Source organism: Passer montanus, unplaced genomic scaffold, assembly GCF_014805655.1.
Source record: "Passer montanus isolate IOZ18808 unplaced genomic scaffold, ASM1480565v1 scaffold10, whole genome shotgun sequence".
Lineage (NCBI taxonomy): Eukaryota > Metazoa > Chordata > Aves > Passeriformes > Passeridae > Passer > Passer montanus.
The window spans coordinates 23,561,974-23,587,322 of NW_024356505.1; the positions used below are offsets into that span (position 1 = coordinate 23,561,974).

General features: G+C 37.3%; 1 protein-coding gene across 1 annotated transcript in view; it reads right to left on the minus strand.

The window, feature by feature from the left end:
- Positions 1 to 25,349, minus strand: part of ITGA8 (integrin subunit alpha 8) — a 114,106-nt gene that overhangs the window by 76,314 nt on the left and 12,443 nt on the right. Inside the window, exons 4-13 of the mRNA XM_039712677.1 lie at positions 22,867 to 22,990; positions 21,365 to 21,426; positions 20,041 to 20,086; positions 18,989 to 19,114; positions 17,823 to 17,867; positions 16,351 to 16,394; positions 15,354 to 15,410; positions 15,177 to 15,229; positions 9,587 to 9,792; positions 7,246 to 7,437 (exon numbers count right to left, since the gene is read on the minus strand). Of these exons, the coding sequence (XP_039568611.1) occupies positions 7,246 to 7,437; positions 9,587 to 9,792; positions 15,177 to 15,229; positions 15,354 to 15,410; positions 16,351 to 16,394; positions 17,823 to 17,867; positions 18,989 to 19,114; positions 20,041 to 20,086; positions 21,365 to 21,426; positions 22,867 to 22,990 (955 nt within the window). The remainder of the gene's footprint in view (positions 1 to 7,245; positions 7,438 to 9,586; positions 9,793 to 15,176; positions 15,230 to 15,353; positions 15,411 to 16,350; positions 16,395 to 17,822; positions 17,868 to 18,988; positions 19,115 to 20,040; positions 20,087 to 21,364; positions 21,427 to 22,866; positions 22,991 to 25,349) is intronic.

A 25,349-nucleotide genomic window follows, 5' to 3' on the forward strand; every position in this document is an offset into this window, starting at 1 on the left:
TTCTGATAAAATCAACATATTTGTACAAAATTCTTGGCTTGTCACTACATTTTTGACTGATTATTGTGAAAAAATGTGAAAAAATAATTAGCTGGTAGAAGCACTTCAGCTTTTCTACATTTGCTGGCAGAACCCAATCCATTGTTCTGGCTCCCACACATAGCAGTCCTCTCTTACCAGAGCAGATGCAGCTTCTCATTGATTTAATTTGTTTGTCTTCCACAAATCTCCTGGACCAACTTCATAATTTAATCATCACTAGATTCCGATATGTAATATTGTTGGCACAATGCCTACTGCTCTCAAAAAAATTTATTAATCTGAAGACTCTTGCCTCTCAGAAAGAAATTTGAATATTTTCTTCCTGCTGGTTGAGTTAATGTACTCAGCAGATGGAGCTGTTAAATACTCCTGTTTTATTAAGATTAGACTGGATTACTGAAGTTCTGTGGAAATTTTGTCTTCTTATTGCACTTCTTTCCTTCTTAAAATGTTTATAGAGTAGTTTGATATTAACTACTATGATATTTTAACTAACTAACTACTATGATATTCTTAAGATAATAATTGAGCCCAAAATAAAAAAGCATGAAGATGCCTTTATACATTTCCCTGTGCTGACAAAGGCTTGACTATATAGAAAAACCAAAAGAACAGGCAAACACCTGAAGTAGGATACCTTGAAGATGAAGCTTCAGTGGCACTGATTCCAGAATGAGACTCTTAAGCTAATAAGACTTACACAAGCATCTAAACAGGCAAGGAGCAGAGACGATAGTGCTTAATTTATTTGAGCAATTAACTAGTCTTTGAGTAGTGAATTTATCCAAAACACTGTTCTGAATCTACCCACACTGTTAGAAGAGACTGGTTAAATCATCCTGATTCAGAAACACATTCAAATAAATCCCAGTCTTTGGGAGGATATGCCACAAGAAGAAAGCAAGTTTAATGAGTTGAGTAAGTTATTCATTATAAACTATTTGCTCAGCTATAATCGGCCATCAAGTGACTGAACACATGCTGAAATGTGAGGGTGGAAACCTTACAGCCTACAGATGTCTGAGCCCTGTACAGATAGAGGAACCAGCTGGAAGTGTAGCATCATCACCTAGATAATCACAGACTCCAGGCACTCAGTGGGGCCAGCTTTGAACAGATGCCCAGAAGCCAAAAGAAACAAATTTCTTTCCCATTAAACAGATTAACGGATTTCTTTTGTTCCTATGAAAATGGAACTATGCTAATTGAAAAAGACAAATAAATTTATAAATAAAATAAACTATAATTCAAAATGCATGCCTTTGCTTCATTCCCTGCTCCAGGCCTTGATAACACACATAAAGCTCAGGATGGAGCAAAGGGGTCCTAAAAGCCCCAGACTTACAGGATAGTGGAAGCTACCTTGAAAGATATTATTATGCATCCCAGATGTCCCAGCACAGAAGACAGGCAGGAAGATTGTGCTGAGGCAGGTATTTCAGAATATCTTCATGCAAACCTTGCAGAGCTGCTGTTACAGAGAATCCCAATGCTACATAAATTGTGTTACAGCCCTCACTAAGATCACCTCAGACATAGCACAATGCTGCTTTGCCATGTCCTCATCTTGGCACAGAATCTTGCACAGAATTCCAGCTATCACTGTATTTGCACTTAAACTGATGGGAAAAGCCCATCTTTTACATTCTTTCAATCTCATCACCTCCCTTATTTCTTTGATCCCATTTACTTTTTTTTTTTAATGACTGTCAATCCAGAATAATGGCATTAAACCAGTATTTACTATTGCAACAGAAGTGAGATCAGATCTTTTTTGAATATGACCTTAGAACATGAGTTGTCAGAAAACAGTGAAATGGATCATCTGCTGAAAGATGTTTCAATTATGTCACTGCTAGTAAAACAGTGGCAGAGAATGTGCCTGCGTGCTGTATCTTTACTATATGCAGTGGTATCATAAAAATAGTCCTAACACAGTTCACCCATCCCAATTATCAGACCACAAAAGTGAGCATGCAGTAACCCTGTTTTGGCAAAAAATAGTGTGCACAAGAAGTGTTCAGTTAGTTCAGAACCAAAGACAGTGACTAGTGTAGATGTACCTCAGGAGGATTAATTGGTCTTTTCCTTCAAATACTGGGTCCATGTTGTGTACTGGAGAGATACTGAGTATTTCAGGTAAGCATGGTATTAAGTTTGTCAGTGACATGCTTAGAAGACTGGGAAAGCTGCACATCATGGCTTGGCACAATCTATCTGACTGATATGCTTAACCTGCTTCATTTTACTAGTCTTATCTGACTATAAAGTTTAATTAGATTCTGTTTCTTACATCACTACAGAGAAAGCAGCATCTATCCATTAATTACCACCATCACCACTGCTTGGCATTGCAATCCAGGTGAGGAGGAGCCCTCTCTTTGGGGCAGAAGGTGATGAACACAAGCACAGAGAGGGCAGCTGCATGAGTGACACAGATGTTAGGATGATCAGCACAGTTTTCTGCCTCTGCTGCTTCCCAGGGTTGAAAGTTTCCCATTGCCTCCAAGCCTGCAAAGCAGGGACTTCCACATTATCACCCCTGTCTGTGCTGATAAAGGAACAGTTCTGGGTACATAACATCTGGAGCATCTGTAAGTATGACACAATTTACAGAACTCCCTCCTTGAAAGCTGCAGAGATGTAAACCAAAGGTTGTACTTAGTAACAAAACTCAGTCTTCCCTTTTGAAAAAATCTCTGTATTTTCACAATGCTGAGAGGCCTGTTACAGTGACAACATCTGGGCCAGGACAGCTGAAGACAGATGGTCACTACACTGACAGAACTGCTAACAAGAAGGAAAAGCAGTTCTGTCTGCACGCTGACCCTACCAGAGCAAGTTCCATTTTTAGGTAAGATGTTGACTAGTTAGTTATTCAGCTGTGCTTGTGCAATAAAGGCAGGGCATGAGCTTGACACTGTGTGAGTACTGTCTATATTTTTTGTGTTTTTAGTACAGATTAGCTGTGATTTTAGTGTGTGCAAGTTAGTACTCCCCTAGACAACAGCTGGGACAGGTCTGGGGCAGTGCCTGGGCTAAAGAACTTTCACAAAAGGGAAAATGGGTACTGCCATCCTATTCAGTGGTGACATCTGATGATAGCGAGCTGTGCTGTGCCATGCAGCCTCAAGCCCAGACCCAGCTCCTGGCCCACTTTATGTTCTTGTACAAACATAATTACTGATAGCAATGAAAAAATATTTGGGATTATTGTTTTTTCAAGTACTAATTCTGATTTTCTTCTCAATAGAGAAGATACAGCTCTTTTTTATGTTGGTTAAGTATGAAATGCAGGTCAAAGGTAAAATCTTTATCAGAAACAATACTTTACCCATACACAAGCCATAAACTACCAACTGCTCTTTACATAAAAATATATGAAGAAAAGGAGAAGAGGCAGCAGTGGTGGCAAGACTGAACAATCATTTGGTACAGCAAATGATACAGAAATGGTACAGAACTGGTGTGCCATTCTCCACTGCACAAGGAACAATTAAATACAATTAAATTAAAACAGGGCTGATAGAGGAAGTTTGCTGGAAGTCTGTAAAATAACTGGACTGCAGAACTGTTCACTGTCTATTCAGTATAGGAACTAGAAAATGTCCAGTGGAACGTTCAAGATTTGAATGGGACACAGTGAGAATTATTTCTTCACAGACAATTCAGCTGGGCTGTGGGGTCCCTTGACAAATGCTGCATGTGCCAAATGTCTGCATGAGTTCTACAACTGATTGGTCAAATTCTTGGAAGAAAAGTCTGTCAAGTGACAATAATTTTGGAAGTGCCATCTCTGACTCAGGGTCACCTTGATATTTGGTTGGTTAATGCTGGGTGAATATTCTAGGAAATATCACAACTGTACAACTCCCAGGATATCTTCCATTGTTGGAAACATGCTATGGTGCTAGACATATCTTTTATCTCTATCAGTATGGCTGTATCATATTCTTCCTTGTCTGCTCTGCTGCTCCTTCATTAAACCTGCCTGTGATCAGTTTTCTCCCAAATTTATTATACAGCTGGGGTCATGGGGAACAAGAGACTCTTTCTCTGCCTTTCCTAAAGAAGACCAGAAAGTGGGGGGTGGGGGAGACTCTGTCCATTTGGTGGCAGCAGTTGCTGGAAGAGAAAAGAGAAACCACTGCCTCCACAGGAAAGCTGAGAGATTTGAAAAGCTCTGTGTACTAGGGAGTCTTCATCTGCTCCCTGTTTTCTTCTCTGTTCCTGAGCTTATACTGGCATTTGGACGAGTAGAGGAAGATATTACTCCCTGTACCAACAGCCACTCTTCTCCAGAGGCCTAATACATAGACCTGTCTGAACTGAACTCCCAGCCAAGAGAGGATTTAACTTTTTTCCAATAGGAGAAAAATGTGACTGTGATTCACCCTCACTTTTTAGTAACTGTATTACCCAACTTGTAATCACAGAGCACTGGTTGCTGGGGTCAGTACAGCAATCCCAGGATGAAGCTCAGTGGTCTGTGATAAGACGCCATATGAACAGGTGGTACCTTCTGCCCTCTGGTCAGTGACTGCTCCCAAAAACATTACCTTATAGTGTGATTTAAAGAAGGCTTGAACTTCAAAAAGGTCTGAAAATGCTACACAGTGCATTAGAAACGAAATAGCAGAGTAACTCCCAAGTCTCAGACTCCCATTTCCTAGCATGGATATGCTGCCTCATGAACAATGTCAAGCACAAGTGCTTGAGTAAATGACACAAGCACAGCTATAGTTATACAGGTCAGTCTGGAACAACTGAACTCCAGCCATGGAAGAGCTCCATGCTTGGAGAATCTCACCTTAGACACTGGCAATATATGTTTATACCTGCAGCCAGACATTACAGCTGTCTCATCTTCCAGTCCAGAACTTCTGAGAACAGAACTTCTGAAGGAGTGTTAAGTCAGAATAACCTGATTTTATTACATTTTTCTTTTTATAAAATGGTCGTTTTTAGAATATACACACTAGAAAGCTTAAATTAAAATTTTTGTGATATTTTTCCCCTAATTTTTCACAACCTTCTTTGAATCACAGGCACAAACAGTAGTTTGGGAAGCATGGAATTAAAGGCTAATTTTCTAGACCTTCTATAGTCAGACAGACCCCATTTCTCTAAAATAAAACTTCCTTCCTAATCCTTCCAACTTCAGTACCTTGTTTCCTCCTTTTACAAGGGTTGCCCTTAGGCGTTTCCGTCAGGAGGTGAAGAAGAAAAGCTCTTTGACACGAGAAGGATTACTTTCTTCATTGCCTAGAGTGTTTGTCTTAGGCTTCAATTTCCCTATATTATTTCCTTTTTTTTTTTCTTCCTTTTCCCATAGGAAGGCATTCTATTTTTGTGCTAGCATTGTGCCATGTTTGCACTATTTTTACAGCTCTGTTTTGGTGCTCCAAATATTAATGAATCAAGGAAGAGGTGTTTGACTCATAGTAAGGGATTTTTCTTCTCATTTTCTGAGAGATTTTCACCAGTGCTCTGGACTGCTTATCCAGGGCAAAGCTAGTTACAGTAAATGCAGGGTGGTGTTTCTTTTGTTTTCATTTTTTAATTAGGTAATTCCTGTAATATAACCAAATGATCTAACACATAGTGAACTGATAACACAATGTGAAATTCTGCAAGTAGGATGCATGGTGGAGGCCACAATGACAGACAGAGAACACACAATTATACCACAATTCCTCAGTGCATGTTTAGAAAGATCAGGACTTATCACCCAAACTTTCCACAAATTAGCTTAAAAGCTGCTCCACATAAAACATGCGAATACAGCAGTTAGACTTCTGCTCTTCTCTATGTGAGTCGAAGAATCTCTCCCTTCCCTCTATCTTTTCAATCTTAGAAATGCCAGGAATGCAATATCCTGTTTCCTTTGGTTTTGCTGGGGGCTTGTGGGTGCTTTAGGAAATGTTTAAATGCTGAAACTTTAATAAAGAGCTCTGTTGTCCAAGAGAACCTCATTAGTCATGGACAATGAAAGACTATTAATAGTAACATCGACAATATGCAAACAAAAAGTCAGAACAGTGTTTAAAAGCCCTTTCTTCTCTCAAATGCTAAAGATCCTCTTACTTTAGTCTCATGATAGCCTCACTTTATTACTCTGCAGTCAGCTTTTCTGTTTGTAAAACTGTAATTTTTATTGTAAACATCCCAGAAATTGCCTTCTGCTTTTGGAAAGATATCTCTTTCAAGGCTTTTACAATCCATCTCAGAAAGGTAAAAGATCCTATTTTTGTCCCTTTGAAAAATTACAGTTTTCACTTTTGAAATAATACAACTTTTAAGAACTCTAGTCTTGAAATAACCCAGGGTAACAAGAGTGATTTCATAGTAAGTCAGAGAAGCATGGCTGTTAGGATTTTACTGTGGATGAACCTTCCACAGTAAGAAAATATGATGTTTAACTACCCTTATTAAGGCTTCTGAGTTGTGATGAAAAGAAACAGAACAGATTTGTTTCCAGATGAGAGAGACAGTAAATACAAGCACACTTACATTCAGACTACTTAGATGGTAGGAAAAATTTTCTTTAAAAAACAAACGTTTCCCTGAAAAACTTAATTAATGTTACAAAATTGATAAATGCAAATACATGTCAGGTAAACTCATTAGGAAGAATCAAAGCTAACCTAAAAAGGAAGAGTCCATATCTCAAAATGAAAACATAAAAGGGATGGAAAGGCCCAAATAAAATAGCTGCTTTAAGCAATTTGCATTCTCTCTGCTTTTTTGTAGTGCAAAGCCATTAACTATATATAGCTCAATGTCTCTTCGGTCAGCAAAAAACAACTTAAAAACACAACCAAACCAATCCCTTCTTCTACAATGCAACATGTTTTTAATTAAGAAAGAATGCCAGGATGAAGGAGACCTTACAAGTTCAATAAGCTGAGACCATTCAGCTTTTGGAAGTGGGGGAAAAGGGTTAAGGTTTTCATTGTAAACTTCACATGTTTTATGTTAATGCAACTATTTAAGCCCTTTCTTGACTTTCTGATCATGTCTTTTGACAGGAAAGGGAGTATTTGTTTTGTCTGTTTTTAACTCTCAGGAAAGCAAAGTAGAACTGCCCAGAAATGTCTATTCTTTATCCTGACCTCTGTCTTCCAAAAGGAGCAGTTTAGGCATGATGCATTTACCAGAGAACAGAAATATGAAATTCCCTTTCTAATGCAAAAATCTTACCTGGGTAATCATTCTTGTCTACATCGGAGTCTCCTCTCAGAGTGAAGCCAAATCCCGAAGGCATGGACTGTGAGGCCCAGGCTCCATTGAGAACCTGGGAAGGGTTAGGGTTTAACCCATTACTGTATCCATTGTAAATGAGCACTTTGCCTCTTCTGTCTTCTCCTGCAAATGGTGCACCAATAGCAATGTCTGCAGTGAAAAGAAAAAAAAAAGAACAGGATAAAAAGAATGGACACCATTAAAAATTAACTCCCTGCAGGAAAATAGACTCAAATTGCTTCTGCTACAAACATGCAAGAACTTCAACATTCTGTACTGCTGCATGCATTCTAGCTTAAAGGCAAATATACAAAATGTTAACAGTGGTTTTTCTGTTTCAAACTTTCATGAAAAAAGCTTATAAAATAATCCTATGAAGAGGTTATTTAATTATACTAAATAGCCAGTCCACATTGGATTCCTCTACATATTTCCAGAGCAGTTAATTAGCTTTAATAAACCAAGCTCTAATGAATGCCTGCTTCTACTTTAATATTTTAAAACAGGTACGAATTTTCTTTGATTTCTTCTATCACCTCTTAATAAGGAGCAGCTATTAGATAAAACTAATTTTCTTTTTCCAGATAATATATCCTACATAGACAAAAAACTTCATGCCCTCAGACACCCAATGCTTTAGAATGCAAAAGAGAACAGTGGAATATAATGTTTTCATCTATTTCAATTCATCATTTTATTGATGGAATAGTACTGAGTCAGGAATTTCACAAGAGGTCTTCAGAACTATGGAATTAAACAGTTCAATCCTTAAAAATGAGGTGCCATATCCAAGCAGCAGAATTCAGTGCTCTTAGTTTCTGTGCACAGGATGTGGAGACAATATTGTCTAGATTGAGATCCAACAGCTGTTCTAGCTGAGCTAGACAATAGGAAACAATAGAGGATATGTACCTATAGCTCTCATTTTTGAGTTCTGGTCTAGGAAATGATGCTGGGCTTCTTTATTAAACTTGAATTGAGCACCTGGACTCTGTGTAGCTTTGCTCCAAAGGCAGAAGTGCACCAAAGCTCTATGACTGGCATATTCAGTTATAAAGCAGAAGACTCTGGCTCTAGAGTCTTCTTAGTCTTTACACAGTGACAGAGAAAAGCAGAAATGTCTTCTGCCTACCTCATCTGAATTCTGGAGAGACAGGAGACCAACACTGCCTGCCCAGAGTAGCTGAGGGTGTCTGCAACTGCTCACAGGTAGAAAACAGGAATTCTCCACCATGAGGTTCAGCTGTGCTGAACTCCATGGTGGGATTCCAGGATAAGTCAGTGAGGGTACTCTCAGCAGTCACAATCCAATGGCTTCTACCCACAGGAGGATATTCATATGTGGTACACTCTGAACCCCAGTGCAATTCTATGACTCCTGACACGAATGATCCCTCAAACAGCAGCCACACAAGAGGATGTTACCCTAGAATCTAGTGGCTAGAGCATTGAAAACAAGGGCTGTGAAAACAGCCCTTGAGGTAATTAATTTTTCCTTAGTTTATTAATTTTTCCTTAGTGGGACAACTATTCTAAAGGCTACTGTGCAAAACAGCTCTTCCAGGAAAAAAACTTCTTGGTGTTTTAGATGCAAAGACACCTCCTCTGAAGATCCCTAACATCCTGGAAATAAGAAGTAAGGTAATGCATGCAGGGAAACCAAGATGCCACTGATCATGTCTGGGAGGCTAACTCTAGGTGCTCAAGGTATCCCAGCTTTCTGAGGTAATCAAGCAGTAAGTTTATTTGTGCTGTTTGCTTGAATGCAGGCTGCCAGTTAACTTACATGAATATTTTGTTGTGTGCATGTGCTATAAGCATTTAAAAGAACCCATTATGCACTGGTTTTTTAGTACTTAGGTACCACTGGAAAGCTGACTCCCAAATAGTACTTCTGTACTTGCCCAATTCTTTCATTGTTGACAAATGCTCCACATACTGAGCCTCATTGAATTATCAAACTCTTCCAAGCATTTGAGTAGAGAAGAACTCTGATTTCAAAAAAATGAGACATCTTAAGTAATTAAATGTTATTATAGTTATAAAACAAAATATATTTTTATTAAAAATTACTTATATTTAGTAAAAAATCACACTGTAGTCAATCACACTGACTGCCCTCTTATTGGTCGCTTTTCATGATTTAGGTCTCAATATCAGTTTCATTAGCATTAGTGTAAATTCTCATGAATTTCAAATATGTAACAAATCCTTTTCCAGCACAGCACAGACACAATATTTGCTGCTTGGGCATTTGTAATTTCAGTGTTCGAAGTACACTACATTACATACTAATTACCATTATATCCATCTTGATTGAGATCTCCAAGGTGTGTGATTGCACTGCCAAATCTACCAAACACTTCAGTGCCTGTCAGAATTTGTGCATCTTGGAAGAGGAATGCACTTTCTTGCAGATACAGATAAACTTGCCCAACTTCTTTAGGCTTGCTCTCAAATTCTCGTTCCATAAAAAGAGGGGCACCGACTAGGATATCATCTAAACTGGAAAAAACAAAAAACCAGTGTCACTGAGAGACTGAGTGTAAACAACACAGTTTATACATTTGCTAAACTGATAATTATCATGCAGTCAGACTAAGTGAGGTAAGAAGGCACTTCTGGAGTCTTAGTTCAAACACTTGGTCAAAGCATGTTCAATTAGGGAAGGCTGTCCACAGCTATACTCAGTTCAGTTTTGAGTATTTCCATGGATAGAGACTCCACAACCTCTCTGGGCAACTACTTCCAGTGTCTGATCATCACCACAGCCAAAATGGGTTTTTTTCCTATGTTTAAATGGAATTGCTTGCACTTCAATTCATGCCCACAATAGACACCAAAAACTTCCACTTTGCAACTGATGATGCTGAAGTCAGCAATTTAAGAGTGAATCTGTGTCACTAGAACAAATTCTGTAGATCTGTTTTACTAACAGAGCCAGAAAGAGACAAATTTTAGCATGAAATCTAGTTTTTGCAAATTATACACCAGTAAGTGACCAAAAGGAAAAAATCTGCCACTTCACAACAGATTTTTGAATAACATACATGAAACACAAGTAGAACATCAATTAATAGAGAATGCATCATCACTTCTTCATATAGAAACTGGGAGACAAAGCCAAAGCCCTATTTCTTCTGTTCAATACTAGGTACACAAGTAGTTGCAGTGCTCATATAATTTTCTGTACTAAGTATTAAAAAGTAAGGACATAATCAAATCATAAAAATAAGATGATTACAGGAAAAAGTCTGTCCATTACGCTACTCCAAGATGAATCAGTAAAAGAACACAGACCAATCAAAGCATATTTTACATGTTGTTCTTCTAAAAAGCCATTTTTCAAAACATGTTACCAACATTTATTCAGAGGGAATAAAAAGATCCTTTCATAAACTGTGAAGAATAAAAACAAGTGTGATTGACACTCATAAAAAGCAGAAGTATTCTTAATGGATTATTCTGAGATATGAAATGATAGTATCAGATTATATGCTGAAGGTTGCTCAAGGCCAAATAATAAAATAATTTGCATTACATTCAGTGGTCATTGATCATCTGTACTAAGGAAGTCTATTACTGCAAATAACTAGGAATACTTGATCACGGAATATTTAATTTAGAAAACACATTCTCTTGCTCTAATGTGAATTTTTTTTCAAACTTTGTAAAACTCACAGAAAACTTTCTATTCACAATTCATCATATTTCCATATGAGGCTTTATCTATCAGCAAACCAAAAAATAAAATTGCACTGCATTGTTTTTCCTAATCCTGACAGAAAAAAAAAAGTATGATTCAGCAGTATTTCAGGTATTATTTTACACATGTACACTATGATTCTAAGATACAGACTGTAGAATTTAGCACAGAATATTTCATCTAGCAAGAAAAAATTTCACTGTAGAACTTACACATTATATAAGTTGTGACAACATACTTCTAGGAATGTTATTTTTCTACTAAGTTTTATAGTATGTTTCCATAAAGGAAAGTGCAGTTCCAAATGTCAGGTCAGTTTGGTACAGCTGTCCTCTTTTTTATGTTAGATTTTTCCCTATGGCATAAATAACTAAAAAGGAAGGAAGCAGATGCTGACTTGACATCAAAGGTGGGATTTCCCTTTAACACTAAACATTAAAAGTCTTCCTCTACTAATGGAAGATGTTTGTGGTTGGGACAGAATATCAGCTGAAATGGTTGCCATGAAACAACAGCAACAACAGAAAGAAATAATGAATGCTGTTTTAAAAATAAGTTATTTTACATATGCCATGTACTGAAAGCATTACAGAGTTAAGTACTGTAGGAACCATGAAATAAAAGATGTGCTTGGCTCCCTTGAATATTTTATAAATGAGCAATTTTAAGACTAAAGGAAGATTATTTTAGAGATTACAATGAACCAAATCACTGAGAGTCAGAAAGCTCCCAGCACACTGATGTAAAATAAACAGATACCCAGATACCTTTAAAACCTTGGTCCATAGAGCAATATCTAGAGTGCCTAAAATGGTGAAAAGAGAAACACAGACTACCTATTGTGTACTAAAACTCTCTAAGCAGAAGCCTAACCCAGAACACAAGATTCACCAGGTGATACAGAAATCAAACAAAGAGGAGCTGGAGCTTTTTTAACAGGGAGCACAGCATCCCAGCTAGAAGTGCACAGTATTGGGTTATTTTTTCTGGTAAAATTTCATCTTTGCTAAAATAAATGACAATGACTCTATAAAATGCATGAACAGTCCAGGGAGAAGGGACCAGAATCTGGTAGCTAAGATGGCTCATCTTCTGATGTACTGAGGGACAGGTGGAAGGAAGGCACCTAATACACTGACCTATTTCTCAACTGGTTATGGTCAGCAGAGCCACCTGGAATACCCACAACACTTGGTTTGTCTTCCCTCCAGGTATTCATATGTATTGCCCTCACCAAGGCCTTCTTTTCCTCACCCTCTTAAATTTTCCTCCTTCTCCTTCAGAGCTGAGCTCTGTAGGTCAAAGCACGCTGCTTCAGCAAGTCCTCTGCAAGAGGGAACTCTCCCTTAGGCAATTCTAGAGGTTTGGGATTAGAGTTTGGGGTTTTTGTGCTGTCACAGCAGTGTACTATAACTAGAAAGGAAGGATTTGTCAGCTACCCAACCCTCCCTGATCCTCATTTACGTTCTTCTGGTTCCTCTTCAAGTGGGTAAAATAAACAAACAATTGCTGCTTACCATAATTTATACTCAGTTCTACCTCCCACCTTCTACAACTTAATTATTTAGAGAGCAAGCAGTCAAGGGGGTACGGGGGGTGTGTGTACTTGTTGGGTTCTAAGTGCTTATGTGGTTAGTATTATGGATTTTGTTGGTGAAAGAGGATATTTCGATTGGCTTTTTAAATTGTAGGAGTTGGTATTTACAAAATTGAGAGTTCTGAGTCAAATTCAGTTTGAAGTGATTACTTTTAAAAAAGCCATATGAGTAAATAAAAGCAAAAGCCCCTGGACAGTAATATTAAACCAGGAAATGCAGTTCAGTGTGCAATGGTATTTCGAACTGGTTCATTAGATTTCATTATTGCACTAAGATGCTAGAGTTAACATAAATGATATATTAATTTTTGCTCCAACACAGAAAAGTAACCAGTCAGTATTACTTCCCTTCTGATTAAAAAACCCCCAATCTTTAAAAAGCACAAAGCTGACCACCTGCTGAGACTGTGTGCCATTCCTTTGTATCCTGCAGAGTAATAAAAAGCAGGAATATGGGAAATGTCAAGAGGTCAAAGTATAACTATGAAAAGCTTTGATATAGGCCAAATAAAAAAACCCAGTAAACAGTTTATTTCACTATTTTTATTGGACTGATCCAGCCTAAATTGAAAGTGCTCTCTTTTTCTCTCTTTACTAGGAATGTAGCTTGTAAGTTGATGGCAAACTTGATTTATTAAGTTTCATTGCGGATTTCTCAGTATTAGCAACAGGCAACTAAAGGGTAGTTCAAACCGTATCCTCAATATCCCTGTTCTGCCTGCAATCCTGATGTGGTGCAGAGAAAACTGCATGATTCACTTTGCTATACCCACAGAACTGCTGGGCCAGATCTACAGAACTTTTTTCTCAAAGATGAGCCTAATCTTTGAGCCATATCCTGAGTCTTATTACAGCAAAGCACTGTTCCTAATAATCTTGTATTCTTTTTTTTCCCAGCAAATAACTTAATCAGGTTTCTCATACTGATGAGGCCACCACTACCTCCTCATCTTTAGCTCAATAAAATGCCTAAGTGAATTTGAAGTGTTTATTTCCCTTTTGCTTTTTTCCCCCCTCCTTTACTCTTCCTTTCAGATAAATATTTCTATTGATTATATGTGCAAACCAGCAAAGGCAGACTACATATCTAATCAGACATGTTTATCCAGTAGAGCTTTTTGTGTTTTGTTTTCTGTGGGATGTTTGGATCTCAGGAAGAGTCTTTAGATTTCTTTTAAGATATAGACTGGGAGACCACACAGATCTCAACAGCAGTTTGATTATATTATTGACATAAACTGTGGTTTTAGAGGTACACAGAAAGTATGAGACCTGCCAAGTAACCCTAGGGTTAACAGGAAATAACCTGCACAGGAAATAGTTTGGTTCAGTGAGAAGTTAAATAAGTACCCTGGAAGTCTAACGAGTGCCTATTGCACCTTAGATGAATGTTTCTCCACCCTTTAACATTTGTAATACATCAGTAGGACTAAATAATTTCTGATTCTGTATATGAGAAAAAACAAAATTTTCAAAAGCTGTGATACTATGACAAAATTTAATCTCAGAAACTTGGAAAGATTTGAGTTCTATGAAGCCACCATGGAAACTGCTGAAGCTTCTGTTCTGTTGTTTTGGTTTTTTTTTTTGTAACTGCAATAACACTTCACCACCTTGTTACTTTTCTATTCTCTTGTAAAACTCAGTCTTTAAAGGGTCACTAGTCACTGATGAGAAGCAATGACTCAACCCAGAAAAATTATTTCATGCACTATGTTTAAGCACTTAATAAGAAATGATCACAAGAAAAACATATGATGTAGACACATCTGAGGCATTCTGCAGTAAGAGTACACTACATCTCTAAATATTATCCTGGCTCATCTTTGTGCAGACTTCCAAGCCTCTGACTTTCAGGATCTTTATCTCCTTGCTAGATAGCTACTATAAATATTCTCTTACTAAAATCCTCTTCTAAAATATCTAATCAGAGTTTGCATGACTTGAAAGTTAACCAGAGTTTTGTTCAATAGAGCCTGAAATCCCCAAGTATCTTAGGGATAATAATCCCCAAGTACCATGACCCCTGGGAGCGGAGCATTGTTTATCCCTCCAACACACACAATGCCTGCTGTAACTGTGGGGCACAGACATTGGTGGTCCTCAGGATGGCCAACCAGCCAGGTGCTGGTAAAAAAGGATGGCCAACCAGCAGGTGCTGGAATGAGGAAAGAAGAGCTGATGGCATTAGAAGGCTTTTAACATTGAGAAGTGAAGCTATGGACAAGAAAATTTTCCTGTATGAGAGAGGTACAAGTCAGAAGTTCATTCTCCCAATCTCTTCCCTGTGGTGTTATTTATTCACTGTTTTTCTACCTGGATCTGTTTCCTAGGACTCTGGATCCTCCTATGACACACTGCTTTGAATAAATATTCAGGAAGATAAACTCATCCAAACTAGGCCTGCAAATACTCATACCACCGTGACTGCACAAAGATAAGTCTATGTGGAAAATTAAAATTAGAGAAGCAGAGAAGCATTTTGAGGTATAAAGCACCTGAAAACACACATTTATTAATAAATATCAGTCATTGCTTCTATTAATGTTCAGTGGAGCTTGGAGGTTAATATATTTTGTAACCTACCCATCATTGTTAACATCAGATACTGCAACTGTGTACCCAAAATAGGACGCCATCTGAAAATAAAACAACAACAGATAGGCTTTTATAGCTGATGTAAAATGTAAAGGTTTTTTTACTGATAATCCTCTTTGGTGCACTAAAGATACAATATTTAATCACACAGTTGCTTAACATTACCTGCTCACCAGTGAAGTTCTGGATAAAGGTCAAGTCAGAAGAATTAATAATGGAGACCTGGCAACAGAAGAATAAGGAAAGTTTCAGGCACACATGGAGATGCTACAGCATGACATCACTGCAAAAGAATTTAACATAGTAAAAGATGGTCCAAGAAAAAACAGTTCTTTTTCTGTCTCCCCACAGTTATCCTGTATGATCTTGAAATAATTGCTAAGATTGCATGACCCTCAGGTTCCCTATGAAAAAAATAGGGAAAAGTATTTTTCTTCCTTGCTGGACACTGAACAGCAGCAAATCATAGACTATCAACTAATCAGTGACTAGGCATGAAAACATGAACTTAAAACACAAAGAAGTATACACAGATATATAAATATATATACATACACATCTTTTTCCTAAAAATTCTACAAGTCACAGAGACACAAGGAATTTGGGGTTCACAAAACTAGAGAATGGGATCTCTTTTCCCAGTCAGGTTACTTGTGGAACTTTTTGCCTACAAGTTAACAGCTGTATCCACAAACGTATATTGTTTTCTCCCTTCACTTCTAACTGCACATCATGACTCTTTGCATCTGGATTTCAGTATATACACTTATAGCACTGAAAGTAAACAATGGGTATGAATAACCTGAACTTGCACTCCTCTGCACTGTGGACATAGCACTGCACAAAAATATGGGTGAGCTTGGGTCTGATAATACTTGGTGGGTATAGAGATACTAGTCAGACTCAGAGCATGTAACTGTAATTGTGACTGCCTAGTGAAAACAGACATCAGAAGGGACTAAGTGCTTACCATTCAAAACCCAAACCAGTAAGGGCATTCCAACCCAGCCAGATAAGCCTAAGGGTGAAAGTCAGTGGCAGTTTTCCCTGATTTGAAAGTTTTGTATGAAAAAGATAGAAAATATAATGTAGCATTTAACCTTAAAAATAACTTAATTGCCTTCTCACTATAAAAATTATAAAATGAAGGTCCAATACATACATAGCCAAAGTTCTGTGCTCCCCTTGGGACTCCAGCAACCAGCTCTGAAAGGACAAATGATCAACAGTGAACTGGTTTTGCAATGTGAGCCGTGTATGTAACATATATCCCACACCACTTAAAACTTCCTTGATATATATGTCACATCCCTTAGGATTTTGATTTGTGGTCTGTGTCTGAAAGACCTGTAAATCACTTCAAGCCATTATTTCATAAGACTACAGCATTCACTTGGTTAATTTACTGGCACAAAACGTTACCCTCTAACCTTTGAATACACCCATCCATGGATCTCTTTCTGTTTAGCATTGCTTAGCATAGCACAGCATAATAAAGTTCTTGGTACAATTCAGCTTGTTACCTGACAGCTGTGTACTGATGGAACGAAAATTAGTCATGGCATCACATACTAGAGCACAGAAGCTAAATAAAACTGTCCTTACAAATACTTCTTTTCTTTTTACCTAACAACAGTTTGTCTCACCCAGTATTTCACTTGACGCCATGTAAGTGCTCAACAAATTCTGCACTGTCTATCTAAAAGCTTTACAAGGAAATTTTTGTGAGTGGCATTGGAAGGATCCAATGAATAAGAACATTAAACATTAGACCTAGCTTCCTTCTAGGAGTAATTTTGCTCAATGGCAAAATCTTAAACAACTAGTAGAAAAAATGAGTAAAAAAAGAAGGAAAAAGCAAAGTCCCAGCCTGCAGTCACGCAGTCTAAACCTTGCCTCATTAGGATATCCATATCAGAAGACAGCAGCAGGAACTTCAGATTACAGAGCACCTCAGCCACCTGCTTGTACCAACATAGCCTTCCTCTGTTTCTCACTGGGATCATACACTCCCCTCTGACTGAATGTGTTTGCTCAAGTGGAAGTGGAAGTACTAATGAAAGCCTGAACATGACACAGGATGAATCTCAAGTCAGCCAACTATGCAATATTTTTGTGCTAGTCATTCACATGAAATACTGATTCAAAAATCATCCATTATAGAACTCTGAGTATGCATTAAAAAGCAGACAAATATGTAGCCTTCCCTTTTCTCTTTTTACACATTATAGTGCTTGGCTTAAAAGTGTATGGTTTTGTATTTATTTTTGAATCCTTCATAATGCAGGACAGGCAAATTTAACTGCAAAGGGGTTAAGCAGCAGCAGTTCTGGAGCACTGGGTTTACTTGTGGAAACAAACTATGTCCCTATTGGCTTTGTGAGTCTGGACTACAGAGCTGTTCAGCTGCTCAAGAAAGCCACCCCTATGGAACTCAAATCTTCGTGTTACTTTAATTCTGTTATGTTATACTGTCTAAGGAAAGAATTGTCTCTGAGAATACTGAGTACAGACAGCTTAAGTCTCAGCAGTGTTTCAAATGTATAATAGGAATGTTCCTGTGCAGAGACCCAAACCAAGGAATTTAGTAAGTGCATGGCCATATGGTTTTCATTCAAGTACACAGGTGCTTACCTTGTTCAGAATCCCCAGTAAATTCCCCAGCAGCCACTGAGTATCCTGTTTAAAGATAAATTTAAAAAAAAACCAACCCAACTGATAAACAATTTCTTTCAAACAATATGCAAGGACCATCAGATTTGTATGTTCAATGGATCTTCTGGATACGTTTTTGAACATTAGTATACTAAAACTGTATGGAGAAAAGGAAAATTGTTTATCACACCACTATGACTAAATTAACGGCAGGTTTGAATGTATAAGAAATTGATCACTCTTCTCCAAAAATGAGCTTCTACATCAATGATACTTACTAATTCATCTGAAAAAACACCAGGTACTATGGTGTTTTGTCCTAATAGCTATTGACACAATTCAGGTCTTCATTATTGCTCTGTAATTTGTGAGTGTCCTGGCTGAGCTTTATTTGGAAAACAAATTTCCAAAGATGCAGTAAAGCACCTCCTGGAACTTTAGTAAACCTGTGAGATAGTAACTACTGTCACAGTAAAAGAAAGACTTCTGGATTGTATCAGGGTCTTTAATTTCAAATCTATGGGAAACAGTGCAAGGACACACCTTCAAATTCCACTGAATCTCTTCTATATCTGTGTGAAGAAAAACCTGCCTTACATGCAGAAACATGAGTATGAAGAAAATTCTTAGAGATCAGTACTAATAAGTAGATAAGGAGCCTTTTTTCCATTAATTACATGGTATCTTCAAATTGACTTTCGTTATTGCTTATTTAATTTGTATCTTTTAAATATCAGTGAGAATAAATTATTTGTGTAGTGCTGTACAGAATGGAATTTGAATTTATCTAATAAAAATTGAAATTGTCTTTAATTACATTAAGTTCAATCCATCATCTTGCAATGAAAAAATACATAAATGGGAAAATTTTGTATTTCTGCTTAATTATTTAAGATCAAATAATAAGAACCCTAACAAGCCATTCAAGGTCTCAACCTTCAAACCCTGTTGCTGTGCATCATTTTCAGAATGTTAGTAATCTCACTGAAGTAAGCAGCAAACTACTGATTTGCTGTTGGGCTTAAGGCAAAACATGTTCAAATCCTCTCACAATTGGGACAATAGTAATGTAGGGCTTGTTTTCATACTTATGTAAGCCTCACCCCTTCAGAACAGATTGCTAAGTCATACAGAACTCAGCTTACCCATGTAATTGTCATCATATGAGGGGGGTGCCACTCCTGTTTGCTTCTCTCGTGCCAGTTTCCTCAGAATATCCTTGAAGGAATAATTTGCAATGATGTCCGCAACGCTTGCAGTGATTACCTGACCTGGATTCAAACAGCTTCATAAATGAAAGGGACTAAAAGAGGGTCAGATTCTATAAAACAGGGCTAGCAGAATACCAGAACAGAGCAGAAAGGACACTAGTACTGCACAAAGAGGAGATAGCTTGAGAGAAGTTTTCTCCATTATTACCCTGGAAGTTTCAAGAGTACACATAAATCATTAAAACAAGGCACTGAATCTCTATTGAACCATTAAAAACCACCTTCAAACCCATTTCAATCTATTAATTCAAACTAAAGTCACTGCACTGTACAAACATAGCAGACCAATGAAAGGAACTTCTTAGTGGGGAATTCAAAGCTATGAATTCCCTACAATGACAATCAATTAGATCTTCTTTTAAAAAAATACAAAAACACACATCAAAGAGGCTGACAGTGGGCAAGCTGGTAGGCAGAGGCTGGGAGTCGTACATGTAAGAACATGTTAAAACAAAAATAACCTCTTAATCCTTTACTGAAACAACCTCAGGGTTTATCTACACAAGAAACTAGATCTTGGAACCTACAATGATGCCACAAATGAAACTAAAATCCATGTAGATAGGTATAAACTGTTGTGTTCAAAACCAAACATTTTTAAAATTTTACATTTGCTCTACAAATATTAGCAATTTTTAAACCTGCAGTATTTGTAAGGAAAAATTCAGCTTATTAATTAAATTACAAATATACTAAAATGCCAACATAAAAATAGTTATTTGCATTTGTTTAACTTCCTATACAACCCACATCCTGGATTTTCGTGGCTTATTTCTATGCTCAGTTGCTTGTTAAGCAATTCTTTTAATTTACATTTGTTAAAAATAAGATCAGAGACTGGTTATCTTAAAAAACAGTGGAAATCTAGCACAACAATACTTTCTCCTTCACTCCTTAGATCCAGTTAACCAGCCAGATGAACATACCTTGCCAATAAAAACTACCGGGCCCGCCTACTATCAGGTCTCCATTCTACAAAAAGCAGAATTAAATAAAATTACACAACAAAAGAACACAGTAAAATTAAGCATGCATGGGAAAAAAGCAATTTAAATTACCAAAATAAAATCAGAATCATGATAAAGGAGAATAGCCATGCTCAAGGAAAGGATGTAGGTGCATGGATATGCAGGAAAATCCACAGTTAAAAAAAAAAAGTTAAAATCACCCTATGCATCTGCACTTGAATGAAAGCCATTTATTTTACCACTAATATAACATTTCAAAAATTGCTGCTTAATTGTAACAAAGTTAACAGAAAAGAGGGTGCTCCAATTCAATGAAACGACAGTAATGTTTTAGAGAAAATTAAACAATGCAGCTGCAGAACACTCAAAAGAGTGGCAATGGTCAAAGTTACCTGTGGCCCTGGTGCTGTAAATGATGGTCCAGATAACAACAATCACACAAAGTTTATCCCTTCTCCCACCACATTGTTACTGGACCCCCCGGGCATTTAAGAAAATCTAAGTCCTTTCCCTTAAGTACTTTCATCTCCATATGAGAATGGTTTTACTCAAATGACTAGTCTGCCACCAAAAGCATCCTTATATAGGCTATTTCTGTGGATGTGACAGCCTGGTCAGAGAGCCAGAAAACCAGAAGAGTTTTCCCAAAATCAGCCTGGGATTCTTTAGGGAGCTGGAGATAAAAAATGATAGTTTATTATTAAAAACAACCTGCAGGTGTTGTTTTCCTACTGTCTGTCTTGTTACTCTCAAAGATTGTTTATGAAAGGGTGTCTTGTTAATTAGCCAATCAGGTGAAATGTATTAACTAAATGCCAATCAATCCACCTGTATTGAACAGTGCATAAAAAGGAGCAGACTGAAATAAACAGGTGCTATATGCCACTCAGCCTTCTGATGGCTTTGTGTCATTTCTTACTAAACAGTGACATATTTTAACTTTTTAAAACTAATTGGTGCCTGCCCCACTGCTTCCTAAAAGTCAAGTAAAGCATTTTAAATGGCACAGACTGAAATAGAAGCACATAGAAGTTTTTGCCTGTTAAGATAGACTGAGAAAAAGTGGAATGCCACAGAGAAAAGCAGGTGCTGGTTATTTCTTTTTATTAATGAAACAAGCAAGTTTGAAGCTTGAAAAGGAGGAAAGAACTTGCAACAACTTCACAAAACTTTCCATATCCAACAGCATGGAGATAAACTCATGATCACTGAGACAGCACTTGAACCCTGCAGATATATTATAATGACATTTGGTCAAAATCCTTCAGAAGCAGAATCTCACCTTGTAAAAATCTAAGCTGAAACCTGCTTGACAAAAGCCTTGTCCTTCAGGATCTGCATTGCCTGCAATTATGAAGGGAGAAGCATTTTATTTATTTTACAGTGTATGTGGAAGATAACACAGATACTCCTAGCTAAGAAATGTAATACTGCCAAAATATGTGAAAATACAGATTGTTTTTTAGAAGAGGCAGAGCAAATCAAGACCTTCTACAAGACACTGATCATGCAGTCCCTTGTGAACATTTTGAAAAATAGGACCTGCTACTTGGGACTTTTTCTTCCCACTGCCAAGAAAGGACCCTTGAAACAGCTATCAAGGATTCAGTTTTAATTTAGTTGGAGATAAAAAAGTAAAAATCTCAACAAGACTGTAGAATGCTCAACATAGTCTGATCCATCATAAATGAAAAAAAAAAGTGTTTACTAAGCTGTTCTCAAAAAACCTTGATACAGTGTAAGGGTCAGGATGTGTACATGGAAAAACAACTTTCCTGCTTCTGACTACTTCTATTTCTATTCTCCAAATCCTTATATAATTGTGCAAAGTGTGCTGCCCTGCATTTTATGGCAATTCTATGTGTGCCAGAGTACCAGAAGACTGCAGGATTGTGAAACTGAGAGTAGGAAGGGCCACTTGAATTCTCTCTTCAAACGACATAAGCCTTTGCTGAAGGCCCAGTGAGACATCAGTAAGTACATAAACCAGATCTTAAGGACACCATTTCTTACAGATTCTGCTTCTTTCTGTGTCTGTCCATGCAGAGACAAGGATTAGGCTTTAAAGGAAGACACAACAGAACTCTGCTTAAAGCCCTACTACAATAGGCATAGAATGCTGAACAAGATGAATGACTGATAATAACCTAACATGTGGTATTTTCTCTAGACTTCTAGGTGGCTAAATCAGGTTCAAAATATGCATGTGGTTTATCCCTATTCCCCAAGAAGCAAGGCCCAGAGTCAGCTACCACATCCTCAGAACAGCAGAGAAAAGAGTGTGGAACAGCAGTGTTAATGTGCATGGCTTTCTTCCATGCTGAAAGCTCTTCACAAATGAGCTCTTGTGGATAATATTGGCATGAGTGATGATACAGGCTTGTGTGTTTCTATGCAGGGTCTGATCTTCAAATCATGACCTTGTGATGAGATATTTATACTCAGCATAAGTATGAATAATTGGTTTAATATGCTGTCTGGTTCTTATCTAGATCTGTTTGCTATGTTTTAAAACCACAAAAATTGAACCAATTATAGCTTATTACTGTAACTGCACACACTCAATTTACTTAGTTTCTCCTCTTTCAATTAATTATACAATACAGCATCCAATTGTAGGCATATAGTTTAATGCTAATTTTTCCTTACACCCTCATTCAATGCAATAACATCATACAGTAACCTTCATCCAATCAAGACTCAATGGTGTGAAGACTGAAAGAATGAAAACACTCAGTGCAAAATCAATTCCTTCAACACAGTACTGCTCATATTAATACCTACTATTGCGACAAGGTGAATATTCAGCATAGGCACTGAAGTTCTGAATTGCTACATAGCAGGTGCCAACAGGGTCCTTCTCAGGGCTGTCTTTAAGGGTTCTCCAATGATACAAAGGAGCACAAGCCTATCAAGACAGAAACACAAAACAGAAGACACACATATTTTCACACACTCTTGCATCTGGCAAATGTAGTTTTTAATAGGCTGTGTACAAGAATTCTCTCTTGTATCGTTCAAATAGCAACGATGACAGAAGAAATGCAGGATCACTTCTTCATATAATTTCATTATAACTTGAAAAGCACGCTGATTTTCACTTTTAGCCCTTGGCAGGTGAAATCTGTCAAGGGCTACAAGTCACATTTAAGCCATGTTACAAATACTGTCTGGGTCTGCTTCACAAGTAATATTTTAGCTCTATTACTGCTCATTGCACAGGAGCTGATGCCATAATTTAGAATGCATATGACATATGTGGCTGAAGGCAATCCCAGTTCTGTCCTGGTATGTTCTAAGATAATGGGTGTAGCAGCAGAACTGACTCCACTTAGCAGGAGATTTGTCAGGTTGTTGTCATATGGTTGATCACAATCATCACAGTGTCTGCTTGGTAATAACCCCTTATAACTCCCTGGTTCAAATCTTCATACAGTTACAAGGCATTCAACAGACTGAGTGAATAATTTTTTGCTAAAGGAAGCTTTGTCTAGATATCTAGTCTTCCATGTTACAGCAGTGGTGTTACAAACATGACAAAGATAAAAGATTTGTGTAGAGAGAAGCTTTATCTTTTTTGAAGGTAATCCAGATAGTTAGAAAAATAAGAACAATAAGCTCTCAGGTCTGCAAGTCATTCCTCACAGTCTCCTGTACCCTGAAACTTTTCATTGCCTGGGAGCGTGAAGACATTACTTCTCCTTGCAACCTTGCCTCTCTAGGACGCAAATCAATCCTTCATTCATGTCCTGTCTTGTCCTACTCTTTCAATTACAAACCTGTCCACCTCTGGCAAGGTATTGCTACTATTTACAATATTGGATTAGCCTTCATTCTGCAATCAGCACTAGCTGTATGAACCACAGTGCTACTCAGAGCTTACCACCAGCCAGAGCTTGTGAGCAATGGCTTAAGGAACAGGAACACTTCATACACCCCTGCCTAGGAAACCTTGCATATTGAAACAGAGAGCAAAACCAGAGTGCAGCAAAGAGGACCATGTGTCCTGTGGGGGTGATTTTAGGTATATCTGACTCAAGCCAAATGGACTGAAACAAGAACAATATAATCATAAATGTTGACTTAATGCAGTTTACTATTAAATCTGTAGCTTAAAAAACAAGTTCCTGACAGTTTGATGACATTTCTTTTTACCTTAGCCTACAAAGCTTAACAGACAAAGCTTTCCAGCTTTGCTGTCCAATGTTTTTGCCTGAAAAGTGTTGACTCTACCTCAGTTTCAGATTCTGAGAAGAGTTACCTCAAATAAATGAAGTTTGGTCAGTAAAGACACAGCACATCTGTTGGAGATGTGTTTTTCTAATCACTTGATTAAGATTTCGCAAATGGTGGTAAAGATATATTTTATTTCAATTTGTGAATTGTTTAGTAAAGTACAGAAAATGAAAAATGTTAATCTATTTTTAGAATTTTTTTAGAGTTTTTATGTTTGCTTAGCTCTGTAACAGAATAGGGTGATGTTTTACTCACGACCAGTTTCATTTCAAAATCCTTCTGTAGGTTAACTACAAGGCTTTCAATATAAGGGAAAGCATTTCCTTTCAACATGTCCTCCCTTATGAGTACTTTTTAAGTAGTAATTGGAAGTTTTAATCAAATCCCAAGGTAAATTTTTGTTTGGTAATTGCAAAAACTAGTAAAACTAATGACCAAACCAATTATTTTTATCACAATTACTTCAGTGCTGTTTTTAATGTAAACCTTAATGCAATTGGAAATAGAAAATGTCTGTGTATAAGCAGCATCACCAGCACTTTACTGGGCAATAAAAATACCTGCCCACTGTTGGGCCTCTATCAATCCAGGTAAAACATTCAGTGAAATTGGAGAACATATACTGCATTTTGATAGCCATCTTGATTTGGAGCTTTTTTTATCAGCTTTTTTTATCAGCTTTTTTTGCAGCTGTGTCACCACGACTGTGACATAGGTCTTCAAAACAAAGTAAATGTGACATAAGAGGTGTTTTCCTAACTGAACATCAACAGAGGTTCTTGGCTTTCAAAACACTTCATTACACTCAAATACATGCAATTTCACTACATTCTGTATTTAACATTCCAGATATATCTTCATAATACCAAACATTTTATAGCAGACAGCTATCAGTTCCTGTGCAACTCGGAAATATATCCATTATTTGTTTAAAAAATATAATTTGCTTCCACAACAATATGATATTCTGCTGTTTTCACATGGCTGCAGGATCATCTTCACTTGATCAGTTCAACCTGATTTTATAGGTT